Raw genomic sequence first — 25,133 nt, forward strand, 5'->3', positions numbered from 1 at the left:
GAGACCTGAGTTTGACTGGCGTTAGAGATAACTTCTAGCTATTTGGGTTTAAGAGAAATAAAAAATGATCACTTATGAATATACAGATATTATTATATATGATGTAGATATAAATATAATTTTAAATAGATAAACAAAATCTCTTCTGACACGACCAAATGGCAATATAAGTGTTCAACAGGTTCAAGTTACTCAGAATTTATGGTTATGGTGCAGACAACCAACTATGTGATGTCCTCATATGAGGACGTTAGCTCTCCAGAGGTTAAATGTTAGAGCTCTGACATGCAGGAAAACTGTTTGTAGTCTCAGAAACTATTTGCTGTTTAACTTTAGTTAAGAAAACAGTTTCTTTGTTGCTGCTGAAGGGTGGAAGCCAAGCTTTGATAAGCTTTTAAAGGATAATGTGGAGGGAGAGATGTTAAAAAGTCATTGATTCAATTAGACATTCCAGTGGCTCTTCCAATAACCCTCCAGTCCTGACAGGAGAAAAAACTGAATGTGAGAAACACTTCTCCATGGCTGCAGGGTTGCAGCACAACATCTCTGAAGACATTTAGTGACATTCAGCTGTAAGTGAAGGGTCATGATTATTTCATGAAAGTTTGGGTCTTTTTTTATTATTAAAATACTGCTGTATTTAGGACCTTCTGAAAGGTTTGAATAAATAGTCATACCTTTGCCGTTCTTCTATTGTCTTTTCTTTACATATTTGTCTTTTCAGACATCTTGTTTTATTTGTCAGATTTAGAGTGGAAGCAAATCCAGCACACACTTTTAAGAACTTTTAAGCTCATAAAACATAAACAATTGTGGCATATTTACTCCTCAAATTGCTGCTCATATGGTTCTGATTTACACATGTCGTGTTATTAAGAAAGTTAAACATGGGTTCATGATAAATAAAACAGGATTCAGGAATGGCCTGAATGGTTGGCTTAAATTACTGGGCCTAAGTGTTGCAGTACAAAAGAAAAAAAAAGGCTGTACACCTTTTAGATCCACCCCTCACTTCAAAGCCTCAGGCACATTCTGGCCAGCCAGCAGCTCTGTCTGGAAGCCTTTTGAACTGACCCCTGCATTCAGTCTGACAGACAGAGATGGAGAGGGAAAATGGCAGAGAGATGGGGAATGACAAAGCTTGGAAAAGTAAGGCAGAAATGGAAGAAGGGAGGTGGTGGAGCTGAAGTCGTAGGAGATGAATACCTTCATCTGGGGGCCCATTAGCCTCAGCGGCACAGCCAGAGGTCATGGGGTATGACGACGAAGTAGGAGCGGGGGGAGCTGGTTGTTAATTTGGATGGGTGTGGGGTTCCTAGGGCTAGAGTTTGGAGGGGGTTTTAGTGGTGGCAGCAGATTATTTTTCGTATTTAACCTGCCTCCTCTTTACATCTGGGATCAGAGCTGTCCAGCGAGACCCCCCTCCCCTCTTCCAGACAGCACCCAGCAGCTGCTTATGCACACAAACTTGTTTGCGCCCCTCCAGCACTTGGAGCGGGGCTGGCTCAGAAAAAGGCCAAAATGTGACCTTTAGCTATGAGAACCTGCTCTCTTTTCCATCGCTGCTCCAGAACAGTCCAGGCTAGGCCAGTTGTTTTTACCTCTTTAGATTTCAATGACACAGAGACATCTGGGCACAAACATGAGAACATCAAGTGGTATTCATCATTCAGTTTCTTTTAATACCTCCAACTACTAAAGTTTCCATCTGTATTAACAGTAAAGCACCTCACATTGTAATAAATTATTATTTCCTGACTTTCTACAGCTTTTTCTCTTTTCCATCTGTTAATAACCTTCTCATCCACCACAAATCTGAGTTAAGAAACATCTCAGATCACAGGAACAAACCTAGAACTGGCTAATTCTTCCAGTAGGTGGATCTTGTTTTGTTTAATTCACTAAGAAATGTTTTTTGTTAGTGTATAAATTTAAAACACAGCTCTCATTCCCTGTTTGAAGGTGTTATTTGTGCAAGCTAATTCAAACTTGTCCTTTGCATACATGGTGCCTCAGTATGTGGCTGTTAAAGTGATGGTGAAAATAGCCATTTCCTGCCTGGTTTTTGCTGCTATTTGTGACTCTGAGGACACTGTAAATATAATCAGCTAAAGCCATGATTTTCACGCTGAATCAGATGCAGAGGGCTGAGTTGGCTAGCCATATTTATTACCTCAGCTATGTGGCCAGAAGGATTCAACAGCCATGTTTACGACACAGTCAGTTGGATTAAGGACACATATGCCTTGCTAAATTGGTATGAGTGCACGTGTTTGTGTGTGTGCTGTAATCTTTTAAAAGCTGTTTGAATATATGGCATGCTGGGCCTCACTTTGTAAAAGAAAAGTTGAAGGAGAAGCTCCAGTACAGGAAAGAAGCTTTAAAAGAAAATGACGTGAGATTAAATCACTTTAATAAGCATACATATTTATTACCTTCAGTATGAAGCAGGAGTACATGTCCAGGCATCGTCGTGGAATAAAAAGGGGCATGTAGCCTAGATTAGTCTGATCTGTAGCCCTAATAGGCCCTGAGTCCCAGATTCACACATCCCTCTGAAATATCACACTCACTTGGCGTCTAGGGATGCATCTGATGGGGAGGCAGTATACTGGGGCAAAGGGGAGTCAAACCAGATGCCAGGGGAAGCACTGATACAAAATGGACAGTAGTTAACTTTCTTATTTATCCGCCTTTTAGTCAGTTAAAGGTGGATTTCAAACACTAGCATTAATATGTCTGTGACATTTATCTGTTGAGACCTGAAACTAACAGTTAGAGCTTCGTAGTTAAACTTTACATCAAACCAGGAGAATGAGATCTTCTTTAAAGATTTCTGAATAGCTCCTTTCATTTTCTAAATGCTAGACAAGCCTTCAGTTTTACATTTGTTGTGCTTTTGGAAATAGAGGAAGTGATGGCTCCGCTGTGCATGCTTGGTCTCCAGACGCCCGGTCAGGTTTAACTGGTTCCTCTGTAGTTGGGGTTCATAGCTGGGGTTTCAAATGGGTGGGGCATCAGATTAATCCCTCTGGGTGTGGATTTATGTGTTTTGGGGTGGTGCTTTGATGTTTTTGTCAGATAGTTCTGCAAGTCTTCAGAAGCAACAGCAACCACGAATTTACCCAAGTGTGGATGTATGTGGAGTCTCAGAAATGCATAAATAGCTACACGCCCACTGGCACGCACAGGCACACATTTCTTGCATATATACATACTTTTGAGTCATGCACATCCTTAGTAGAGGTAAGCCTGTCGAGCAGGATGGGCATTATTCCAGCTGTCTTTGCTGGATTTTATTGTAGCAGCAGACTTAACCCTTAAGCTCACGAGCACGCCCAGAACCAATCCTTAATAGTCCGTTCTATGGGACAGGGCAGGGTGGGATGATGATGCTGTCTCTTCAAAACACTGTCCAAGGCTGTACTCCCTTCAGCTGACATCTTTCTTCCTTCATTATATGTAAAGTTTCTACATAAGACTATTCTCTTTGAGTTTTTTCAATCCCTTGCACAGGAGTTTGAATAGTGGTTAAAATGTTGATGGGTAGTGAACAGAAACCCGGCTGTGTGTGTTTGTGCATACAGGCATGCGCATTCCCTGTGGGAACATCAGCATAATTTAATCTCCTTTGTTGTTTGCATATCACTGGCTTTTGTCCTGAACTAACTAAAGTGCCATCCTTTAAAACCTCAGTTCGAGGTGTAATGCAAAAAGTGGCAAATAAGGCCACCATTCACATTAACACTAAAACCCCACACTGTGTGTAGATTACAGCGCAGCACTCAACAAAATCCATATTGCTCTGGCTCCGCTCAGATCAATTTGCCATTGTATGGCGTTTTTTCTTGCATCTCGCGCATCTGTGTGTCCTTCCCATTTGTTTTCTGTGTGGGGTTATTGTTTCTTGTCAGTAGTTCTCATATGTTGATCTCATTAAAGAGCATGATGTTCTGCTGTTGTTTTGAATCCAAATGAGAGAAGAGGAAGTGTGGTTTAGTGGGTGTTTTTTTTCTGTGTGTATACGATAACCAGCCTGGAGAACGGCTGCTTATCAGGTGTGTGTGGCCCTGCATGGCCCTGCGCTGTGTTTGCAACTGTAGTCAAAGCAGCGCAGCTTGATGCATGTGGTGGATGTAATGTAGGAAAGACTGGGGTTAACAGGTGCTGCTGGTAAATGGTTGGGCATGTTTTCAGCACCATACATGACACATCTGTGTAGTTTCTTTAAGCTTGTTCCACATAGTGCTGCAAGAAGAACATTATTATACATCTAGATTTTTTTTCTGTCTTTCTTACACTGTGTGGAGGAAAGGCTCGGTAAACTAACAACACCCTTGATTTTAATAATAAGAAATCCCACATTGCCACCCGCTATTCCATTCACCCCCTGTGCACCTCCTCATCTCACCACCCTGTTCCTTGGTTCAGTGCCTGCTTAGGCTGACCTGGCAACATAAACAAGCCAAATGTTTTTCTCACTCCAGCCATTTTATGACCACATTTACAACAGGAATGGCAGCCTCCTTATCAACTGACAGTTGTCCTGTGGTAGTAGGTTTTTTTTAAAACTAATCTAATGCAAATGTTAGCTTTGAAAGTAGCACTCGCAACACTTGAAAACCAAGAAAGTTAAAGTTTCAGATCTGAACTTGTGTGTGTTAGCATCCACATATTTGTGCCCCCACACGTGTACATTTGCAGAACAGCTTGTGTGTGTGTTCCTGCTCATGTATCTATGCATGTGCATTTTGGCAAGTGCTGACTGATCACGTTATCTCACAGCTAACACAACATGTTGTATCTTTGGCTGTTTGCTTCCAGGAAGGGCAGAGTTAAGGGAGTGTCACATTTACAGCAGGCATGTTGTTTAGCTAAGGAGCCCTGCGTATATCTGCGAAACGCCACTCATATTTGCCTTGTAGTCTAGCCATTTGCCGGATGAGTGTTTCTCCTCTTTTTGTGTGTTTTAAAAGAATGGATTGAAATAGGGGGACAGTTCCAAGGAGTCAAATACTGTAGCGAGGAAAAAGGACCGATGGAGCAGAAGCCTGCTTGACAGGATCTCCCCGCTAGCTCATCTGATGCATTATTCTATAAATAAGCAGAGATGAGAGAGCTAAAAAAGCAGGCAGGATGGTCAATAGTGGCCTCGAGAGAGAGGGAGAGAGAGGGGGGGTGAAAGACTATGCAGTGTCAAGCTCCAGCTCCCCACAGAGGACAGCACTCAGGCAGGAGGCTAGAACACAAGGCTAAACTGTTCTGTATGGACAAGATGTTCTTGCTCAGTGGTGTTTTCACTGCTGTAATTAACCCCAAAGTCTCAGTTTCAGTCCTTACAACAGGTTCTCTACCAGTGGACTTGCTGGCTGACCTGGAGACTACAAAATAGATGCAAAATGCTGTAGCAGAGCATCTGTGACAGAGATAGAGCTGAAGCAGCTCTTTGTGCTGGTCTTTTATTTAGCTCATCCTCTTCATCTTTAATGTGTCGGGTGTTCAGAAACAGGACGGAGGTGCAGCATGCAATACACACATGGAAAGAGGAGCGAAGGGTGAGATAATGCTTTGTCTAGACAGTCAGAAGTCATTTCATTAGCGGGTGATTTGCTCCCCCCCCCCAACTCCTTCTAGTCTTGCCGACTTTGGGATGTCCAGTAACGAGACCGGATCACCAGTCTTTGCTGGTATCACTACCCATTAAACCCCTGGAAGCAGTCCAAATAAATCTAAGCCAGGGGACAACGGCGAGACAGACTACTGTCTCTGGGTAGTCTCCCAGGTGACTGCTGGTGTTTTTGTATTGGATCCTTCCACTCAAACCCTTTGGTGCAGTCTGAGCATTGAACAGTCACTCCAGTGTCTGATGAATATTTAAAGGCATTAACCTGTTTTGGAGCAGTTTTTCCATTAAAGTTCATATGTGTTTTATTTATTTGTATCTCTAATTGAAATAGTTTCAAAGAACTGCTTTTCATGTTTGGTGGGATTTGAAGCCTTCCTCATCAGTACTTTGTCATGCTGTCTGTGGAGTATAAGTGACAGGTTTAATAAAGGATGGCAAACAGAAGCAGGTCACAGACTATGTGAGGGCCACTCATGACCCCACTTTCCAAGCTCTATTCTCCTTCCCTCCCGTTCAGTCCATCCCTCACCCTCACATGGCATACAGAATGGCCCTGATTCTCCCAAAAAGAAGATTAACAAACCCCTGACAGAGAAGTAATCTCTCTGAAAACACTGACTATTACCATTTCAACATGCTGCCTCTAAACAGTTGAAAATGCCTCTCTGGTATGCTTAATTGCAGTGTGTGGGACACACAGTGTTCGTTTAGGTATGCTAAATGGAAAGTCTGAGTCTACTGAAGGCATTCCAACATTGTAAATGTGCAACAATGGATTTTTACTGTTTTGCACTTTGCATTGAGTTTAAAAAATTCAAGTAAACTTTAAGAGGACATTTACAAAGGAAGTTTTTTTTGCACTATGTGTGGTGTCTGACAACATTATAGAAGGTTTGGTTGTTCAGATTCTACATCATGAATATGTTTGAACTTCAGTTTTGGGTGAAGACAGATTCATGCAGACTTGAGCTGCTTCCCCAATGAAGTATAATTGGTCACATTGTTGCCTGTGAATGTTGTCATGAGATAACATTCCAGCCATTTGAACTCTTGCTTTTGGTTCATTTAATTTACTTATCTGAGTTCTGCAAAAGGCTCAAAGTTATGCTGTTGTTTGTTTTATCATTTATCTTTGCATCTTTGTCAGCTGTGCAGAAGTTTTTTATTCTTTTTTCCAACAAGTCAAAGCTGAATTTCAAGAGTGTCCTTTGCATTTCTAAAGATTATTGTCAGGATTGTTCCCCAGTCCCCCTCCAGTTTAGGGTGACAACCTTCAGTTCATTGCTCTGTGTAGGCATGTTTATTGAACTCTTTGACCAGTGTTAAAACTGACAGAGAGTCAATGAGTGACTAGAGCCAGGGAGGAATTTCTGTGATACAAATGCAAAGAGCAGCTAGCCTCAGCGTGGCCTTGTAAAACTGGAGCTATTCATAATCATACCAGCATATATGTAATATTGGAATTTTCCATAAGAGGAAGAAGCCGCCTCTGTTCCCGTCTATCCATCTTTGTGTCCATCAGTCTGTGCCTGTGATTATCCTGTCTTGCTCTCATTCACACACTGTTGACGCTGCTCTGTGACGCAACCCATCATTCAAATTATTTTTAGCATAAAGTCCAGGCACAGGAATTGGTAATCCAAGGAGTGACATCTGGCCTTCTGGGCTTATGTGATTAGCAGAGAGCCTTGCCCCTAATAGCCTAGCGGACGTTCTTCATTACCTCTCTGGAAGAGTCATAGTTGTGGCACCAGACATGAAGGGAGCAGGCATGCCTACTTTATGCAATATCAACAAAAAGAGACACATCTTAATGATTGTTCAGTAGACAGATGTGTATATCTCATGGCTGAGGCTTAAATTACTGCTACAGGAAGCATGGAGACGCTATGCTAAATCAGCTACTGTGCAACACTAGCCAGGCTTACAGTGAGCCCTCTAATATCAAGTGCAGCTTCAATCCTAGAGCATTAGGGCTAAGACCAGATGACCAGAAAGATGACTAGTAAGTCAAAGCAAGGCCAAACTAGAAACAAAAAAATCTAAAAAAAAAGAAAGAAAGAAAAGGAGGCAGAAGAGAGTTCAGTAGAGTTATAGGATAAAAAAAATAAAAATTAAGTGGAAGGCTTCCAGCTTCATTGCAAGAGCTAATAATGACAAAGTGACCATGTCCCATTCTAGCCACACAATAGAGCTGCAGTTATAATAGCGGTCCTGTTTTGGAGGAACTATGCTCCTTTAATTATCTTTGAAAAAAAAAAACAAAAGTTCCCAACATTCAGGATGTCTATTAAACACACAAAAGCAGCTATTTAACCAGCAGTAAACAGATTTAAGGGCTGTTTGCATGAGTTTAGTTAGTGATTGTGTTTTCACATACCATAATGTTCTCTGAATCGTGCATAGGTGGATTGGCTGCAAGCTCTAATTGTGTGTGGGGGTGTCGGCATGGCCAGGTGGAAGCTCTTAGTTTGTTAGCAGTAAACTAATTTTGGCTTTAGTGGAAACTGTTTAAACATAGCATTACATCTTTGAGCATAAGTCTCATTTAATCTTCCTTGCACTGTAATAATCACTTCAATGTTACAAACAAGTTTGTTTGCAAAAAAGAGAGATAAAAAATGGGACTATTTTTGGGCAGTTGTTTGCTTGGAGAGGCTTTTGCTTATTCTGAGGCAGTTTGTTCCCAGGAGTTCAGAGCACAGACTTGCTGGTATTTTGTTTTGTTGTCTTCAGGATCTGTGGTTGTGAGGCAGATCAGTGCCCCCTCTCCTGTTTTCATACTTTATTGAACAATATTTCGTATTTCACCTTGTCTAAAGTGGGTAATTGTGTAGCAGTAATTGCTTGAGCTGGGCTGTGCACTGCAAGTTGTGATAATGTCCTAAAACTATTTTTTATTGTTGTCCTATGTTGTGTATTATTGTGTATTGCTCCTCTGTCTCTGCGGAGCGTCCCATGAAAGGGTATTCTTTTAGTATGCACAGAGACTGTTTACATTGCTGCAGATGGGAGCAGCAGGGAAATGGCGTTTCCTTTGCATGAACCAGAGGTTTGCATAAGCACTACTCATTCTAAATCTAAATCTCTGTTGAACTGTTGGCTTTTTTTAACTTATGTAACCATATAAAAACTTCACCATGTATTATGCCTTCCACACCAGCCTTTATTGTGTTCATATTTAATGTTTTATCACAAAAATATTAAATAGTTCAAGGTTAAAAGTTTCTTTATTGATACCCATGGGTAGATTTGTTTTTGCAGAAACAATGGTAGCATTAGATAATAGCAATACCGTGAAACATTTCTAAAGCAGCTAATGCTGAGTGACAGCTTGATGGTTATTTAATAGGTACTTTGATGTTAAAGAGTTCTTGGGATTAACATGGTGATGCATCAGCATATAAGCTTGGTGTTTTAATGACCTGCTCTGACCCAAGCCGTTTTTATTTAAAGCTTGTGACTACCACTCATGTTTCAGACACTCTCAAATTCCTAACCTCTCACTTTCATTCCCCTTGCTCCTCCTCTCTGTTCCCCTCTTGTCACAGGTATGGCCTCGCATGTGCAAGTCTTCTCCCCTCACACTCTCCAGTCAAGTGCCTTCTTTAGCGTAAAGAAACTGAAGGTGGAGCCAAGTTGTAACTGGGATATGACCGGGTACGGCACGCACAATAAAGTCTACAGCCACAACAACAGCAAGAACGTGTCGGCCACCAGTGGCGCCCTAGGCATCAACAGCTCCCTGCAGGTCGCCAGCTCCACCCTGCCCTACGAGCAGGCTCTCATCTTCCCAGCCAGCGCGGGCCACATCGTGGTTGCCTCAGCAAGCAGCACTTCGGGGGCCATTGGGTCTCTGCTGGGCAGTGGTGGTGGAGGCAACAGCAGCAGTAACAGCAGTGGTGGTGGAGGTGGCGGGGGTGGAAACGGTGTGGGCGGCGGGGTCGGTGTTCACAACCTGACACGCCGCAGCACTGTGAGTCTCCTTGACACTTACCAGCGATGCGGTCTTAAACGCAAGAGTGAGGAGCTTGACAACAACAGCAGCGTGCAGATCATTGAGGAGCACGGCCCACCGATGATCCAGAACGGAGGAGCCAGTGGAGCCACCGTGGCTACAGTAGCCACCGCTACCTCCACGGCAACATCCAAAAACAGTGGCTCCAACAATGAGGGAGACTACCAGCTGGTGCAGCATGAGGTCCTCTGCTCTATGACCAACACCTACGAAGTCTTGGAGTTTTTGGGGAGAGGAACCTTTGGACAGGTGGTTAAGTGCTGGAAGAGGGGCACGAACGAAATAGTGGCCATCAAGATCTTAAAAAACCACCCTTCGTATGCACGGCAGGGCCAAATCGAGGTCAGCATCCTGGCACGACTCAGCACAGAGAGCGCAGACGACTACAATTTTGTGAGGGCCTACGAGTGCTTCCAGCACAAGAACCACACGTGCCTGGTATTTGAGATGTTGGAACAGAACCTATATGACTTCCTCAAACAGAACAAGTTCAGCCCTCTCCCACTCAAGTACATCAGACCCGTGCTTCAGCAGGTAGCCACAGCGCTGATGAAACTGAAGAGCCTAGGGCTGATCCATGCGGACCTGAAGCCAGAGAACATCATGCTTGTGGACCCATCTCGACAGCCCTACAGGGTTAAGGTCATTGACTTTGGTTCAGCCAGCCATGTGTCCAAAGCGGTCTGCTCCACTTACCTACAGTCCAGATACTACCGGTAAGAGCTTCAATGCTGACATAATAACAAGCTTGTTATGAAATAGATTATTTTGATTTGAAGTTGGTTATGCAGATGCAATTCTTGTCCATTTTGTGCTATTTTGCTCTTTGCATCTTGTATGATTAATTGTTGTTTTAATGGGGAATGCTTTTGTGGCTGAGCTGATTATTTGTCCAAACATCCAGATTTGCTGCCAACCTTATGAGCTGCTGCTGAAGTCCTCTCTGCATTCCAGCTCTATATTTTTCTCGTGGTTGTTTACCCCATTAGTTAATGTGAAACAGGGCATTTAAACTCAAAGGCTTTCAGAGTAGCCAGCTGCTTATTGTGTTTAATGTGATAAAAAAAAGGCTCATTTTGGTTCTACTTTGATGATTATATAGAACCTGCTTAGTTATTTAGAAGACCTGAGGGAATTTTTGAAGCACTGGCATTGTTCTGTAGCCCAGGGAGGCTTTAGGGGAAGAAAAGTGTTGTTTCCTGTTTTCAATGGAGGGTTATTGAAAAGATCCCAGACAAATTCCCCCATACAAGAAGGGCACCAATCATGTGAGGTGGCAATCTGCCCAAAGGCATCTATTCACCCTTCTGCTCCCCATGCCCTCAGACCCACAGCCCCCCATCACTGACTGGCTCCCATTTCCCTTGGGATTGAGATGAGGGGTCAGCCTGAGTTCTCCTTGTAATATGTGCTTGTAATCCACACCAGTGGGCCCTGCATTAGAACCAGATGACTCTCAGGGAAGACCTCTCTTTCTTCTCTCAGTGCTTTAAAAAAATCTTTTTCACCCATAGCAAACAGTGTGTTTAGGTTTCAGCAGAGGCAGCGTTTGGGGAGCTGTGCAAGGAGTCAAACAGTGTCTGTGTGTGCACAGAGAGCAGCTTTGTTTGGGGCTCAGGCCTGGTGCTGGCTCTGCAGCTGATGGAAGAACAGGTGTGTGTGTGAGCTGTCGTACCACATGCGAACACACATAGACCATGTGGCTCTGCAACTGTGTGTGGTTGAATTATTTCAATAGTTTATCGTTGGCTTAAGACAGTATTCCTGTTAATATATCAAGGCTTATAAGAGCATAAAAGTGAAATGAACAGAAATGAAATTCATATTTCTATTTCCACTTTATTAAACTTTTGATCACAAGTGACAGGTGGGTCATTTTAATTGGTCTATTGTGTTGATTGAAGTCATTTTTTAACCACTTCCTCTCAAATGTCCTAAAACCACAGCAAAATCTCTGCATGGGAATTGGGTTGTACATGCCGAGAGGACAGTGCTGCTATGTCAGTTTGTCAAGTAAGTATGTCATCCTGAAGTAAACAGCAGTGGTATCCTGTTGTTGCTCCTTACAGTAAGTCAACAAGCAGGTTATAAAACGTTCTTGTTTGTTTTCTGTGGGAGTGACGAGCGGAGGATAGCAGAGGTCATCCCTTCATTTCCTGTTGGCAAGCACAGAGAAGGAATGAAAGACTTACATAGGCCAGAAAATTACCCATCACCTACCAAAACCTAGACCTGAGGCTTGACAACCCTGGTTTCAGGTACTGGGATAGGGGTGTGAGAGTATGCAGCAGGGTTTTTTCTGTGCTTCATAATGACTGTGTGTCAACAGTGTGTGTGCTTTAACAGGGCTCATTGTGAGAAATCAGGCAACTCTTACAATTCATTTCAAAGAATGAGCTCATGGGAGATGAGTACCATGGGCGTCTTAACACTATGCAGTGGACAGCAAACAGATTTTGACTGTGGTTAGAGTTCACAGTGAGTTCAAAGCTTAGAGGAGAACATCAAGCCATCTTTGATGATCGCAGATGAGAAGATAACAGGATAGTTTCTGTTGCCTGTACCTTGACAAGGTGGAGATTACATACAGGTGTGCTTACCCAGCTCCGTGGAACTAGCTCTGTGTTTCTTTATATCGACCATGACAGCAACCACATCCCTGCACTGTACTGATTCTTGATGAATAAAATGTTCATCTTTTTTTTCTGAACAACAATGCAACAATGCATGCAACAACAATTGTTTAATAAGATGAAATAACCTCAGAGCATAATAATGATAGCTGTTTGCATTTCGGGTGTCATAGATATTGTTTGTTGTTGATATTATATGTCCTGTAACAGCCTTGCAAATGAGTTATGGATTTTCCATGAGGTTGATGCATGCAAATAAAATACCAGTATCAAGGTAAACAGGATCAGCTATCAGTGTGCTTTGAGTTTCAGCTTTGTTCGCCTCACTGCTCTGAGCCTACAGGGTCACGTAGTTCAGCTCGTCTGTCTTTGTCAAATAGACCTGTCTGCACTTGGTACTGCTAAAGTTTTACATTTTTAAAAAAAACATTAATCCCAAAACTTCCAAATCACATGTGCTGTTTACGTCCAGATTACATAATTTTAAGACCCAACCCTGATCCTAGACCTTTTTAACCTTCTTTCCTTTTCTTTCTTGCTCTTCTTCTTCCCTCTTCCATAAAGCTAATGATGCAACAGGTAAGCTCGCTAGTCAAGCTTACCCTGTGCCAGATAAAAGGATTATTGTCTTGTCCCAGTTGGACATTTTTGTCCTATTTATCTCATCGGGTTAAAGCCACGAGATTGGTGAAATGCGGCAAGATGTAACTTAAGTTTCTGTGAAGTCTCCTGAGGCAGTTCAGCTGGTGGGAACAGACATTTTGGTGGCTGCTGGTAGGAACAGGGAGGTGAAGTGTGCAGACAGAGGCACGTATTGAAGGAAAAAAACATTCTCACCCTGCGTGAGTGTCTGGTGAAATATCTAAAAGGCCTTCTTATTCAAGGATGACACACTGATGTTGCCACATGAACCCATGATTTTTTTTTATGTATTGTTAGGAGCAAGAAGCTAACTTTAATATCTGGAACGAATTTGTGATTTTCAGGCATACATTTCAGGGATTTTCCCATTGAAATATTACTGTTAGCGGCTGAGTTCATGGAGTTATGAAAACGGGTATTCTGACATGTCATCTTTCATCCAGGTTTTAAGATATCGCTGTCAGAGATCTCAGTCCCACATCGCGCCCGATAAAGTGGTGAAACTGTATTTTTGCAACAGTATTCAACATACTACATGCATGTTGTTTTTTTATTTAATTTTTTATACCACAATCTTTTCCCAATGTTTTATTTATTTATTTTGAATGATATTCAAGCAAAGTATAATAGTACCAAACTGGTACTATGTTGCTGTGGCTACCCACTGCTTCTCATACCCGTCTTATCAATACCATAACGTCTTTTCATTAGAAAATACTCCACATTGACCTCTTACCTTTTATCTTCAGTGTCTAATATGGTCCTGATTGGTGCATCAGTGTGAGTTAAGTAAAGACACCACTGGGTCCTGCTGAAACAGCGTCAGTTGAAAGGTTTCAGTTAGCGTTAACAGTCATTTACAGGGACATTCTGTTTGCCAAAAAGTAGCTCCAAAGACTATGTTTTGTTTTCTTTGTTTTTTTTTTACATGTGGTGGGGCATTAACAAAATTGTGAACTAAAATAAAGATTTTAATAACACTTTAATATGTCTGTATTTATTGTCATTAAAATCAAGAAAAGGACTGAGTGACCCGGCTTTTTAATGTTTCCCTGCAGCCTTGCTTAGTTTGCACAGTTGCCTCACCACAGAATTTTTAGATAAACTGAACACCTACAAGGTCATGCAGGGATCAAGTTCTTTTCATTATTATATTTCAAATGTCGAAAATAGTGTGACACTCGAATGCCCTCCATGAAACATTTTCTGTGATAGGTTTCCTCACATTAGATAATTTACACCAGCTTGCTTCATACATTGCTATAAAACAGAGACCAAGAAACAGAACAAATTCCTCTTGTAAATAAACACTTTAATAACATCTAAGAAGCCTGAAGGTGTATTACTACACACACATCAGCACCTTCTAGCATGTGTATATTATCAGATTGCCAATGTCCAACGCGTATACATGAATGAACAATATGTACAATACATCAGAGACTTTAAAGGTGGAGGTAAAGATGTGGACTGAATATGAGAAATTGTGGGTTTAAGGGAAACGAGTCAAGAGCATCTATGAGAGAGGAATGCACTTGTTGTCCTTGTAATCTTGAACACCAAGACTCTGAAGACCCCTGGTGGAAAAGATCTCGGGGCAAATGGCAACGACAACCCCAAAGAGCCCATACCTTGGATGATGGGTGCAGGATTTCTGACACATGGTCCCAACAACTGATGAAATTTACTGTACGCATCAGTTTGACAAGCGGTGCAGTCATCTGAGTGTAAGTCGAGTCTCTGCCTCACCTGTCTATCTATCTCTCTATCTGTTGTTAGCGTCACACATCTCGACAGACAGGACAGGCGTTCCAGCACATTTACCCTGCCTCCGTGCGTAACATCAAGGGGTGTTTTAATGAATGAGGTTGCTATTAGTTACTGTTCTCTGAAGCGTGTGTTAAAGTGTATGTGTGTATGTGCCAAAGAGGTAGAGGGGAAGGCAGGTAAGCGACAGGATCAGGTTGCTACAGGGGGGAAGATGAATTAGAAAAAGAACTAAAAGACAGATTGGCTCGGGGTGCTGCTAATAGTCCAGGTGTTGTTTAGCAGAAGATTCTCAAGAAAAGGTTTTGAAGAGGAAAGAAAAATGAGGGAGGGAAGGTAGAGAGGGATTTAGATAGAGGTGTGTTGATGGTTCTTTGTTTTGCATTCCTTACCAGTACCTGGAACAAGGAGCTCTCTCCCCAAGCTGTGGCACATTATTACAAATGCAGATGAGCTTTCATTAGCTTAAGCCTGACGGGGTTGCTGTTGAATGCTGTTACTTGTATTTTTTTTTTATTTATTTATTTTTTTGCTGACTTTCAAGTTGGTTTGTTTTATAATTAGCTTTTATATGTGCAGCCTGTGACCACTCAAGTCCAGGGCTGTCTTGTTGTTGATTGTAGCTGCTAAGGCAATTGATTATCATCAGGAACTGGCATATAAAAGGAAGACCCCTAAAATGGTAATTACCACACTGTGTATCCACTGTTGTGCTCTTTATGACAGTTATAATACCTTACTATGCATGTCAGAATCCTAATAACTTGTTTCTCATTTATAATTTGCCTCTGGGCAGCTCTTCCATGTGTCTCCAAAGAGCAGGCAGCAAGCAGGAGACATGTAGCAGCAAAGCTAATTAACTACCAGTAGTCAAGCATATGTATAAGAACGTATAGTGGTATTCTGCTCATAGTCATTTTTGCAAATAATAAATGAGAATTATTGAACTCTTCAGGAAGAATGTGAACTTTGCTATGCAGCTGATACACATATCATTTCACTCTGACAGGCTGCCCAGGTGTGCAGCTGACACATATATGCATGTGTACCCCTGCTAATGTGGGACTGTGCTGATAAGACGTGGCTTTCTGAGTTTTATCCTGGATACTTGTCTTTGTTCTCCCTCACAGTTCAATTTCCATACATTTCCCAGGATATTAAGCTGACGGAAATTAAGCTGCCTTGATAAAACGCAGCACGCCGCCCACTCAGGCTCGCTAAGGCTGCAATCTCTCTGCTCTGTATTGATTGGCTAATTTGAAACATAGGAGTTTTCCTCACCCAAGTGTTTAGGGTTTTTTAGCGAATGACGGTAGCACACGAGTGGAAATGTTTTGTTGCTGCACAGCACTGCAAGCTGAAACGACGAAGTGGTAGGTCACTAAAACATCCTGGTTTGAAGATTTTTGACAATGGAATTTTCCTTCCATTAAAGTCTGAAAATCATTAACAGTGCAGGTGAAGTTTCTCACAGCAACAGTCGCGTATTCATTTTCATGTTTGCTACAGATTTGTGTCTTTTCTGTAGGATTCGAGCATCAGTGGGTTGGCAGGGTGATGGCTGCCATCAGCGTCTGACTGGCACAGGTGCCTCTGGGTCTAAATAAATCATGAAGCCGCCTGCTGATCACCTCCCTCCACCATTCCTGTATGCCCGCTATCCCTCCGCAGGGAGCTCCAGAAAGGGGGTAGCCCCCACCACCGCATGCTGGCTTGGCTTCTTCCAGGCCCCCCTCTTCCCTTTCTTTGCTTTCCCGCCTCCCCTCACCTTCCTTTCACCCCCCCCCCCCCCATCACCTCTTCCATCCACTCACATGAATATTTAAACGCTAACACCAAGAAGGAAAATATGCAGCAAGGGCAATGAAGACTTTTGTAAAGAAAAAAGTGCTCATTTTGAGATTTCCTCATTTGATGCAGGTCATGAGGTGAAATGCAAAGTTGCATAATTACAAAGGGAGTTAAGAGTTAAAAACAGAAACAGCGGTTACAGAGAGAGCAAGTGGACAGGAGGGACACAGACAGAGTGTGATCTAAACATTAGCTGTCCAGCTGGGGAGGGAGCTGTGGGTACTGGGGAGGCCCGGTAGGGAGCTGCAATTTCCTCCATCGTGACTCTTTGTGTGTGTGTGTGTTTGCACTGTGTGCCACTGTCACAGAGAATGCCTGGTGTGCAGAAGCCCATGCAGACTCCCATGAAGTTTTCTACAGAACAAAACAGATGCATTTGTTTTCTCAATTGAAGGAATTTGCTAATGTGCATATATGAGGGTAAATAGTTTGGCTAATTTGCAGCAGGCAAGTGGGCAGAGCTCTCCACTGCTCAGCAAACCATCTGGGGCCCCTGCACAGAGAGAAAAAAAAGGCTTTGGTGACCCCTGTTGCACCTCTCTTTCTTTTTCATCATTTAGTATCGTCTCTACTCAACAGTGCAACCAATAACCATTAATACATGTATCTGCTCGCTTTTTTGTCTGACAGAAAATGCTAAGCAGCCCAGTTAAACAGCTCATATTCCTTGTGACATATGTCACTCCAAAAAATTGTAAAATGTTTTGAGTTAAATGAGCCCCTGTTCTTACCACTCAGGCTGTTTTCAGCACTGCTCATAAAGTTTTCTTGAGAATCCAGCTTTTGGCATCCCATTTTTATCACATTTGTGGCACTAAATTCCAGATTCGGGATCAGAAATGTTTGGAAAATTGTTCCATTTAAGAGGGTAATATGTTAAGTAAGGTATAAAATTAAACTAAAGTATAAGACTTGTCAAGGGCAGATAGTTTTTCTTATTATAATTTAAGGAATGTGTGGGTCAATGAAGGAGAGAAAGTGTAAGATAAGCTCATTACTTGTTTATCAGTATGAAAGAATGATGCAGCCATCTTTTAGCATTTTACAGTTGTCTAATGTGAGTCACACAACCTTGGTTATGTCTCAGAAGAAGGCCCCTTCCACATAATTTTGCATAATTTCAGCATCGTCACTCTTGTATTGACTCTGTGTCTCCTCACATATGGATGTCTCCAGGGGTTTCTGAAAATGAGCCAGAGGAGCTTTTCATAGAAATTGCTTTTTTAGAATATGAAGGCCAGTCTGTATTCTTTTGAAGCCTTGTGCTTGTCATAAAATAGGTCTGAAGAAAATCCTATTTCACCCAAGCTTGATAAATAATTGAAAATGACTAATAGCTCCATGTGACAGAGAATGTATCGCTGTGGCATATCAGATTGCGGTGGTTTCAGCCCAAGGCGTAATTTGTTTGGAAAAATAATTACTCCTTTATTGGATCCTGGTTAAATATTAAAAGGGTTAGCATTAGGAATGGGGCAACATCCAAGAATGTTTTAGCCGGCTTCTTGGCAAACCTGTGGTGTTAGACATCACAACTGCATGCAGGCTGCCACAGAAAATTTGTATTCTGTTGCACAATTCAAGCTACTATATTGCTAAATTTAATAAAGAATAACACTGCAAAAATAATGAACTTTCTCTGTGTGCTTAGCCACTGAGCTTTAAAGCCTAATCCCTGTGTTTTATGAGCAAGGAGCGTCGGATTGTCTGTTGAGTTCAGCTGGTTATTGAGTGCACAAGCTGGGAGGCACCAAAAGAGCATCAAGGCGCTATATATCAGCCCAGAGAGGGAACAGAAAAAGCAAGATTGTAGATAACAAGGCAGAAAATAAAATAAAAGGGAAGAAAAAAAAGGACAAAAGTCTAAATTTATCACTGAATAAGAACAGCTGCTGCTCAACTTACAACACATTACAAAGGTTTTTACATATAGAGATGCCTATAAGGTGAGCGCATGCCACTTGACACCAATCGCGCCCCCCACTTGTGATCAATGAGTTGATACAAGAAAATACAATGGTGTTCGCCATCAACACGATCTGAACATAACTCACAACACACCCACTTTAAACACAGGAGAGACATCAGGGTGGCTGCAACATGACCACTCAGTCTTTCATTACAGCCAGAATCTATATATCAGACGGATGGTTTCTGTTTAAACAAAATACTTCCCCGTGTACGCAGCATACATGCATGTTTCTCCCTCCTGTGCTTCATTTATGGTGGAATTTCTACATTCACACCAGCTTCAAGCAGACTAAAATGCCAGATCCATGCCATCCTTAAAGTATGACATAGCTGATCACTCAGCAAAAAGGTGGATGCAGAAGATTTTCTGTAAAAAAGTAAAAAGTAGAAAAATGGCAAAAAAAAAAAAAAAAAAAAGGAGAAAAAAAGGGCTGCTTTCCCAGCTTAGAGTTTACAAATAGTTTTAATCCTTATTTGTTTTCTGTTTTTGCTGAAATAAATTAAAAACATTAACATGCACCACCACCAAAAAGAGTCTTTCTGTTGCTAAAGTCGTCATGGCAACCAAAGCTCTTGTTCCAAAAGTGATCTGTTTGCCTCTGAAGGTCCAACACCTGAACTAGACCGGGGCTGTTTTGATCTTCCTCCCTGCCTGCAACCGACAGCTGTGCACTTTACGGACAGGGAGGGCCCTTGAGCCACACTCTCATCTCGCTGCTATTGTTTTCCCAGGTGGGCCCGGACACCCTATCAACCCCAAACCCCCACACTCCCGCCAACCTCTCCTTCTCTATCACCTTCCCTCTGTGGTTCTTGCTCTCCATCTCTTCCTCTTTTTCCTCTCACTCCTCTGTCTTTGTTCCACAGGGACCTGTGGTCCAACTGAAGCTCTCGGTTACACAAAGGAAACCCAAATTGGCTTTCATCTGCAGCCTGTTACCAGCTGTGTACATTGTGCATTTGTGCTCCCTTTCTTTGCAGAAAAAAGTATAGATTTTACTAGTGGCAATGTTATCATTATTGGCTTTGAGTCATAGCTCCCTTTGCAGAAATGCTTGCCTCTCTTACAACTCCCTTTCATTTATTGTTTAAGTCTGTCAGTCCAATGTGCCCGTGTGTGTGTATTTTGTTTTAATTTTGAAGCAGGTTTAAAATGCAAAATTAGAATGAGGATGTGTTCTTTCTGTCCTTTCATCCATTCTGTGTCAATAAGGGTGCCCAGCTCTTGACATAGCACATGTAGGTGCTACAAGAGCACAAAGCCCCCAAGGGCCCAAAGTCCCAAATCAACCCTGTTATTCACAGTGTCACCATGGTGACAATGAGGCTCCAAGTCAGAAACAAAGATGTGTTTTTTAGAGAAGCTCATGCCCCATTCCTGAAAGTGTACGTGTAGGCAAAAGAAAGATGGCTCGTTTGGTTTCTGGCTGTCTGTGCAGCACCCCTCCAGTCGCAGAGCAGAACAGCTAAGAAAAACTGCAGGGAGCTTTCATTAGTGATACTTATGAACTGTCTCCTTTTCCTGTATTTGCTTCTTTTTTACAACTTTCCATCCGTCAACCTCCCTGAACCCCCTACTCTCCCTCCCTCCCTCTGACATCCTCCTGCTTCTGTCCATCCCTCCCTTCCTCTCTCCATTTCCTTTATCCTGACCTGTGTCCCTGACGCAGATCTGCCTGGCATTTCAATCATCACATCTAGAAGCCCTAGAGGATCTCAAAGCCTCATCCCTCACAGCTGGTCATAAGGGTACAGAGCCTCAGTATATACAATATTTCAACATGCAGTCGTTGGATGTTTGAGCAGAGGCTTTGCATGAGCATGTTTGAGAACACTCAGCAGGCCATGAGGCTGTGAGATGCATTTAATGTCAAAGATAGAAAGATAAATCTTTTAATCTCTTCATATAAAGAATATGAATATGTAATATAGCAAAAATACTCACAAATAATGTGCAAATGTGCATCTGTTCTTTCCTTTTAGTGCACAAACAGGTGGTTAGGGGAAAAGGAGGTCATATTCTATTGTTCCTTCCTTTGTGTGTGTTTGCTAACAGGTGTATGCTTCTATGAGATATCTGCACCCACAAACATTGCAAACACGCAAGCTGCTGACAGAGTTAACTCTGCCGCTCTTGAATAAGTCAAAAACAAACGTCACCGCAGGAGGAGAGAGTTTAACTGACTCCTCAAGCTTGTGTGCGTGTCTTTGTGCTTGGCTCTGATCTTTGAATCATAAATGCACATTGCAGCTCAAATCTATCATAACTGCAGCACCTGTTCTACAGAAATGCCAGCGTCAGTGAAAAAGCCAGTCTATTTGTTTGTCTGTCCTTCTATCTAGCTGTTTTGTTTGCCTTTTCTTCTTGAGTGCAGTGAATCATAAATGATGTGAGGGGTGTATCAGTGCTTTGGAAGGCTCTGTGCAGGGTCTCTGCAACCTGTCACATTTCTCTTTTCTCTCCTCTTTATTTTCAGTCCTAAAAAGCTTGTTCTCTTTTCTCCCTAATTCATATTTCTTTTGAAGTTTTGATTTATGACAACAAGCCTTTTTGTGAGGATGATTCCATAAAGTTGGCTCCTGAAGCATCTAAAAACAAGCTGTAACAGCTCTTTTACATATAGAGCAGGCAACTGAAGAGGCACTGACCCCGGAACAGGGCAAATTATTGCTCATGAATGTTCAGGAGATAACGTTTAGTTTTCTCTCGCAGTCTAAGTCCAATTTTGAAAGGTTTGTTTTTCAGCAACTATGAACAGTGCACTGTCAAAATAATGTAAGGAGTTTAGATTATTTATGTCATAAACAGAAGGAAGAAACTGTGTTTGTTTAAACAAACACACAGTAAGGACAGCACAACTCAGGCCTTTCTTTCCCATTGTTAAAGCTGAATGTGAAGAGTGCTATTTGCATTACAAGGTTCCTGTGGAGCAGAATAAAATGCAGGCAGAGCTGTGAGCAAAACGAACACTCTCAGGGTGGCCCTGCGCTAATTGCGACCGGGGTGCATTTACTGATTATAGTTAAGTGCTCCAAAATGGTCCCCTGCTTTCTGTTACATTGACCCACTCCCTCTCCTGGTGGATGTGGTCAATAGCAGGCCTGTTGAGATGTCTTTCCACTGAGGGAAGAAAACAAGGTCCAATAGTGCCTGTCTCCTTGCTCCATCTCCCAAAGCAGACGGGAGGAAGAATGAGGGGAGGTTCAGAGGGAGGAAACACTGATTTTAAACTGGTGTTTAGAACATGGTGAACAAAGAACTGAAGACATATGGAAGCAGATGGATGCTATGTCTTGGAACTGAAAAGAATATGTTGAATTAAGATAGAAATACCAAACCAGTCCTGCGGTTATTCAGAAGAGATGTAACTAGTTGATTGATGTTATGCATCTTTTGTTTTGTGTGTGCATGTGCTGCTCATGACTATTCATGCTACTGCAAAATGATGCAAGTGCGGTCAAATGGAAATTAATGGAATGCAAAGTGGAATGTAAATGTACTTTCAGAGAGAGAGAGAGAGAGAGAGAGGGGTGGGGGTGTTAAATTTTGGCTAAAGATCTGGATGGTTGCATGCATAGAAGGGACAGGGTCAGTGTTTTGTATTCCTTCTCTTCCCTGTTGCCTCCGTTGTAACAGGAGGCCCCGCAGTGGGGGAGCAGACTGGGGTTGATGTAACAGCCACTGGATCACACAAGCTTTGATCTTCCCCCTGGGTTTCTCTGCCTCTTTAGGCCTAGTGATGAGGAGGTGGGGATCTTACACCGTCTTACTACTGGCTCACTAGTAGGTCTCACATTTTACCACACAGATTGCATGTTTTAGAAAAAAAACACAAGGTGAGGCAAAAGTTGAAACTCATTCTAAATAGCTTAAATGTTCTTCTTGGTGACCTTTTTGTGCTCTACTGACCTAAACCGACATCATTCTCTTAAGGAGTTATTGCCTTCTGAATGTTTTTACAGAAAGGTTTTTTACGGCCTTTCTTTAGGTATAATGTTTTACATAACCCATCACAGTGATGTAATTCCTCCCCTTACTGGATGTTGGTCTCGGAAACCCTGCTTTGTCCCTCTTGCATTTCAGTCTGCCCTTGTGTCATAATCTCTCTTATGCCAGGCATGATCCTGATCCACTTTATTCAATTAAGTGACGTCACCGCTCTGCGTTGCTCACAAAGACTGCATCAATGCAGACATGGTTTTTCTAAAAGTAACAAATCCTTGAGGATCTGTGGTCTATTAAAGCTCTTATTCACATGGCTTACAGTTATACGAGGGGAGATATCAAAAGTCAGAAAATAACAAGCCCCATTACATAAACATGGAGAAGTAATTGGGGTAGAGAAAAACTTTCTTTTATTATAGAAGCTAGCAAAATCACTACATGCCAATTAGTGTGTGAGTGTTTTATGAGTTTGGCTTGCTGACGAGGAGGGATTTGTGTGTGTGCAAATGTGTGCATGTCCTAGTGTGAGATAGAGGTTAGTCCTGTGTGACTAATACAACACAAACCTTTGTTTTTTGGACATAGATCCCAACAAAAGCTCATAGCAACCACAGCTCTGTTAAAAAAAAATAGTGCTATCATAGTGGGATAGGACTCCTTCTGTTTGTGTACACGCTGGATTTCTGTATGCACATCTGTGTGTGCATGCACAAACAAACATCCAACTGTGCTGCATGATTACATTTCCAGGACATGGTCAGTGGCTCTTACAAGTTCATGCATCCATACAGTTTAAAATAATTGCTGTTTTTTGGGTTAACAAGCACACCTGCTATACACGAGTCAGGAAGGCATATAGAAAGATTTTGAACCCAGGCAGAGCAGCAGGAGGACAAACAGCAAGCTAGAGGATTGGTAAGAAAGAAACAGATAGACTTACAGACAGATAGAGGTCAGGGTCTAGCTGCAGGGAGAGACAAGCCTTCTGAATGAACATTTAGGTTAGACAGGCTGGGTGCTTTGCCACTGCCCTCAGACATAGATCAAACCAAAAGAATAGACCAGAACCAGCCATCCAGGACACATCACATCGCTCAAGGCCCAATGTCAGCCATCCTGACTTAGGCAGGGACTCTGCCTCCCTCCCCCTAGAGGGGAGAAGATCCAAGGACGTCTTCCAAAATTTCCATGGTTGTATCTCTCAGCTAGATCCAGTCTCTCTCTTTTTTTCTCTCTCTCTCTTTTATTCATGTTGCTTGCAACATGCTTTGCTGCACCGACCCACATTAATGAAGTGCTTACAGACTTAACCCTTAGGCAGCCAGTTAGGGGGTTAAACACATCTAACGAAATCACGATGCTCCATTCTGAGTTCTCATTTTATGTTGCTGTGACATTTAGGCAAGCGTATGATGGGAAATGAGGTTGTTTTGTGTTTCCTGTGTCCTGTGTGCCATGCCTGATGAATGAAAGGCCGGAGGAGAGGGGTGGGGTCAGTATGCTAGCAATGGGTGTACATTTTGATGCCTCACTTGCAGCACAGAGTGGTTAGGAGATGCATACTATCCTTCTCCACCTTCTTTTTCCCCCTCATTATCCCCCCACATTTCTCACCATCTCTGTCCTCCCCCAACCCCTGCTTTTTCACTCTCATACCTCTCCATGCCCTTCACTACCATACCACCCCACCACTACCCCCTCCCACTCCATCTCCCTTCTGGTAGTCCTCTCCTCCTCCCACCCCCTCAAAATGCCTCTCTCCCAGAATATGAGATATATGAGATTTGTTTTCCTCCGCCAAGCTTCAGGAGTGGGACGCGTGGCGTGCAAAGTGCTGATGTGTTGGTTTCTGGGTAATTATAACATCCCTCGGTCTCCAAGAAAACTCTAAACTAATGTTTAATTTGCCTCCCCGCTCAAAGGAAGCCCTCCTTTGTTATTGCTGTGGCAATTAGCTGGAGCCAAGGCCCAGGCATTTCCTGTGATTGTTGTGATTTGCATAGAGATCGAATCAGACAGTATCAAGACCTGTACCTCTCTTCTCTCACTTCTATACATGCAGCCACCATCTCCTCCCTTCTTATGCCTTCCCCTTACTCCCCTCCTCTCCTTCTGCTCCTACTGCTATGCTGAATTTCCATCAGTGGTCCCTCTGACATGTCAACCCCAGTATCTGATACTCCTATACACTGTAGCTGATTGACAGAGCAGGTATTGACTGACACAGGGATTTTATTTATTTATTTTTCCTTGGAAAATGAAAGTATCACATGTCTCTTCTCTGCACAATCCCCAATGGTCAACCTCTGTAGCTTCAGCCAGCAGCTCCTAATTAACTGCCTGTTTGCTACGTAGCTGGTGGCATTCCACTGAGGATGGCACTAATGGACGTTGTTAACTGAAGGTATAAACATTTTTTCTGTCCTGTAGATACAGACGCCACACTACATTTATATGTTATGCATCCTGCTACATGCACACCATACCCACATGCATACAGCCCTGTTTTAAGCATTTGTGTGGTTAATAAGATAATCAGTCAAAAAATAAACAGCTATATTTGTGAATGTGTTGTTTTGAGAGAAACTATGGACCAGCATCACTACATCACTGTGGCTGTTGTGTTTTCTGCTCTGGCCAGATAAGAAATAGATCCCCCTGTCTATTTAATCTCAGTTT

The 25,133-nt window shown here is 42.4% G+C and overlaps 1 protein-coding gene across 4 annotated transcripts in view; it reads left to right on the plus strand.

Annotated features, from left to right (window-relative positions):
* hipk2 (homeodomain interacting protein kinase 2) overlaps positions 1-25,133 on the plus strand; it is a 67,936-nt gene that overhangs the window by 6,295 nt on the left and 36,508 nt on the right. For all 4 annotated transcript variants that reach the window (XM_041996407.1, XM_041996410.1, XM_041996409.1 and 1 more), the window contains exon 2: positions 9,178-10,360. In XM_041996407.1, the coding sequence (XP_041852341.1) occupies positions 9,178-10,360 (1,183 nt within the window). The remainder of the gene's footprint in view (positions 1-9,177; positions 10,361-25,133) is intronic.

Source organism: Melanotaenia boesemani, chromosome 10 (assembly GCF_017639745.1).
Source record: "Melanotaenia boesemani isolate fMelBoe1 chromosome 10, fMelBoe1.pri, whole genome shotgun sequence".
Lineage (NCBI taxonomy): Eukaryota > Metazoa > Chordata > Actinopteri > Atheriniformes > Melanotaeniidae > Melanotaenia > Melanotaenia boesemani.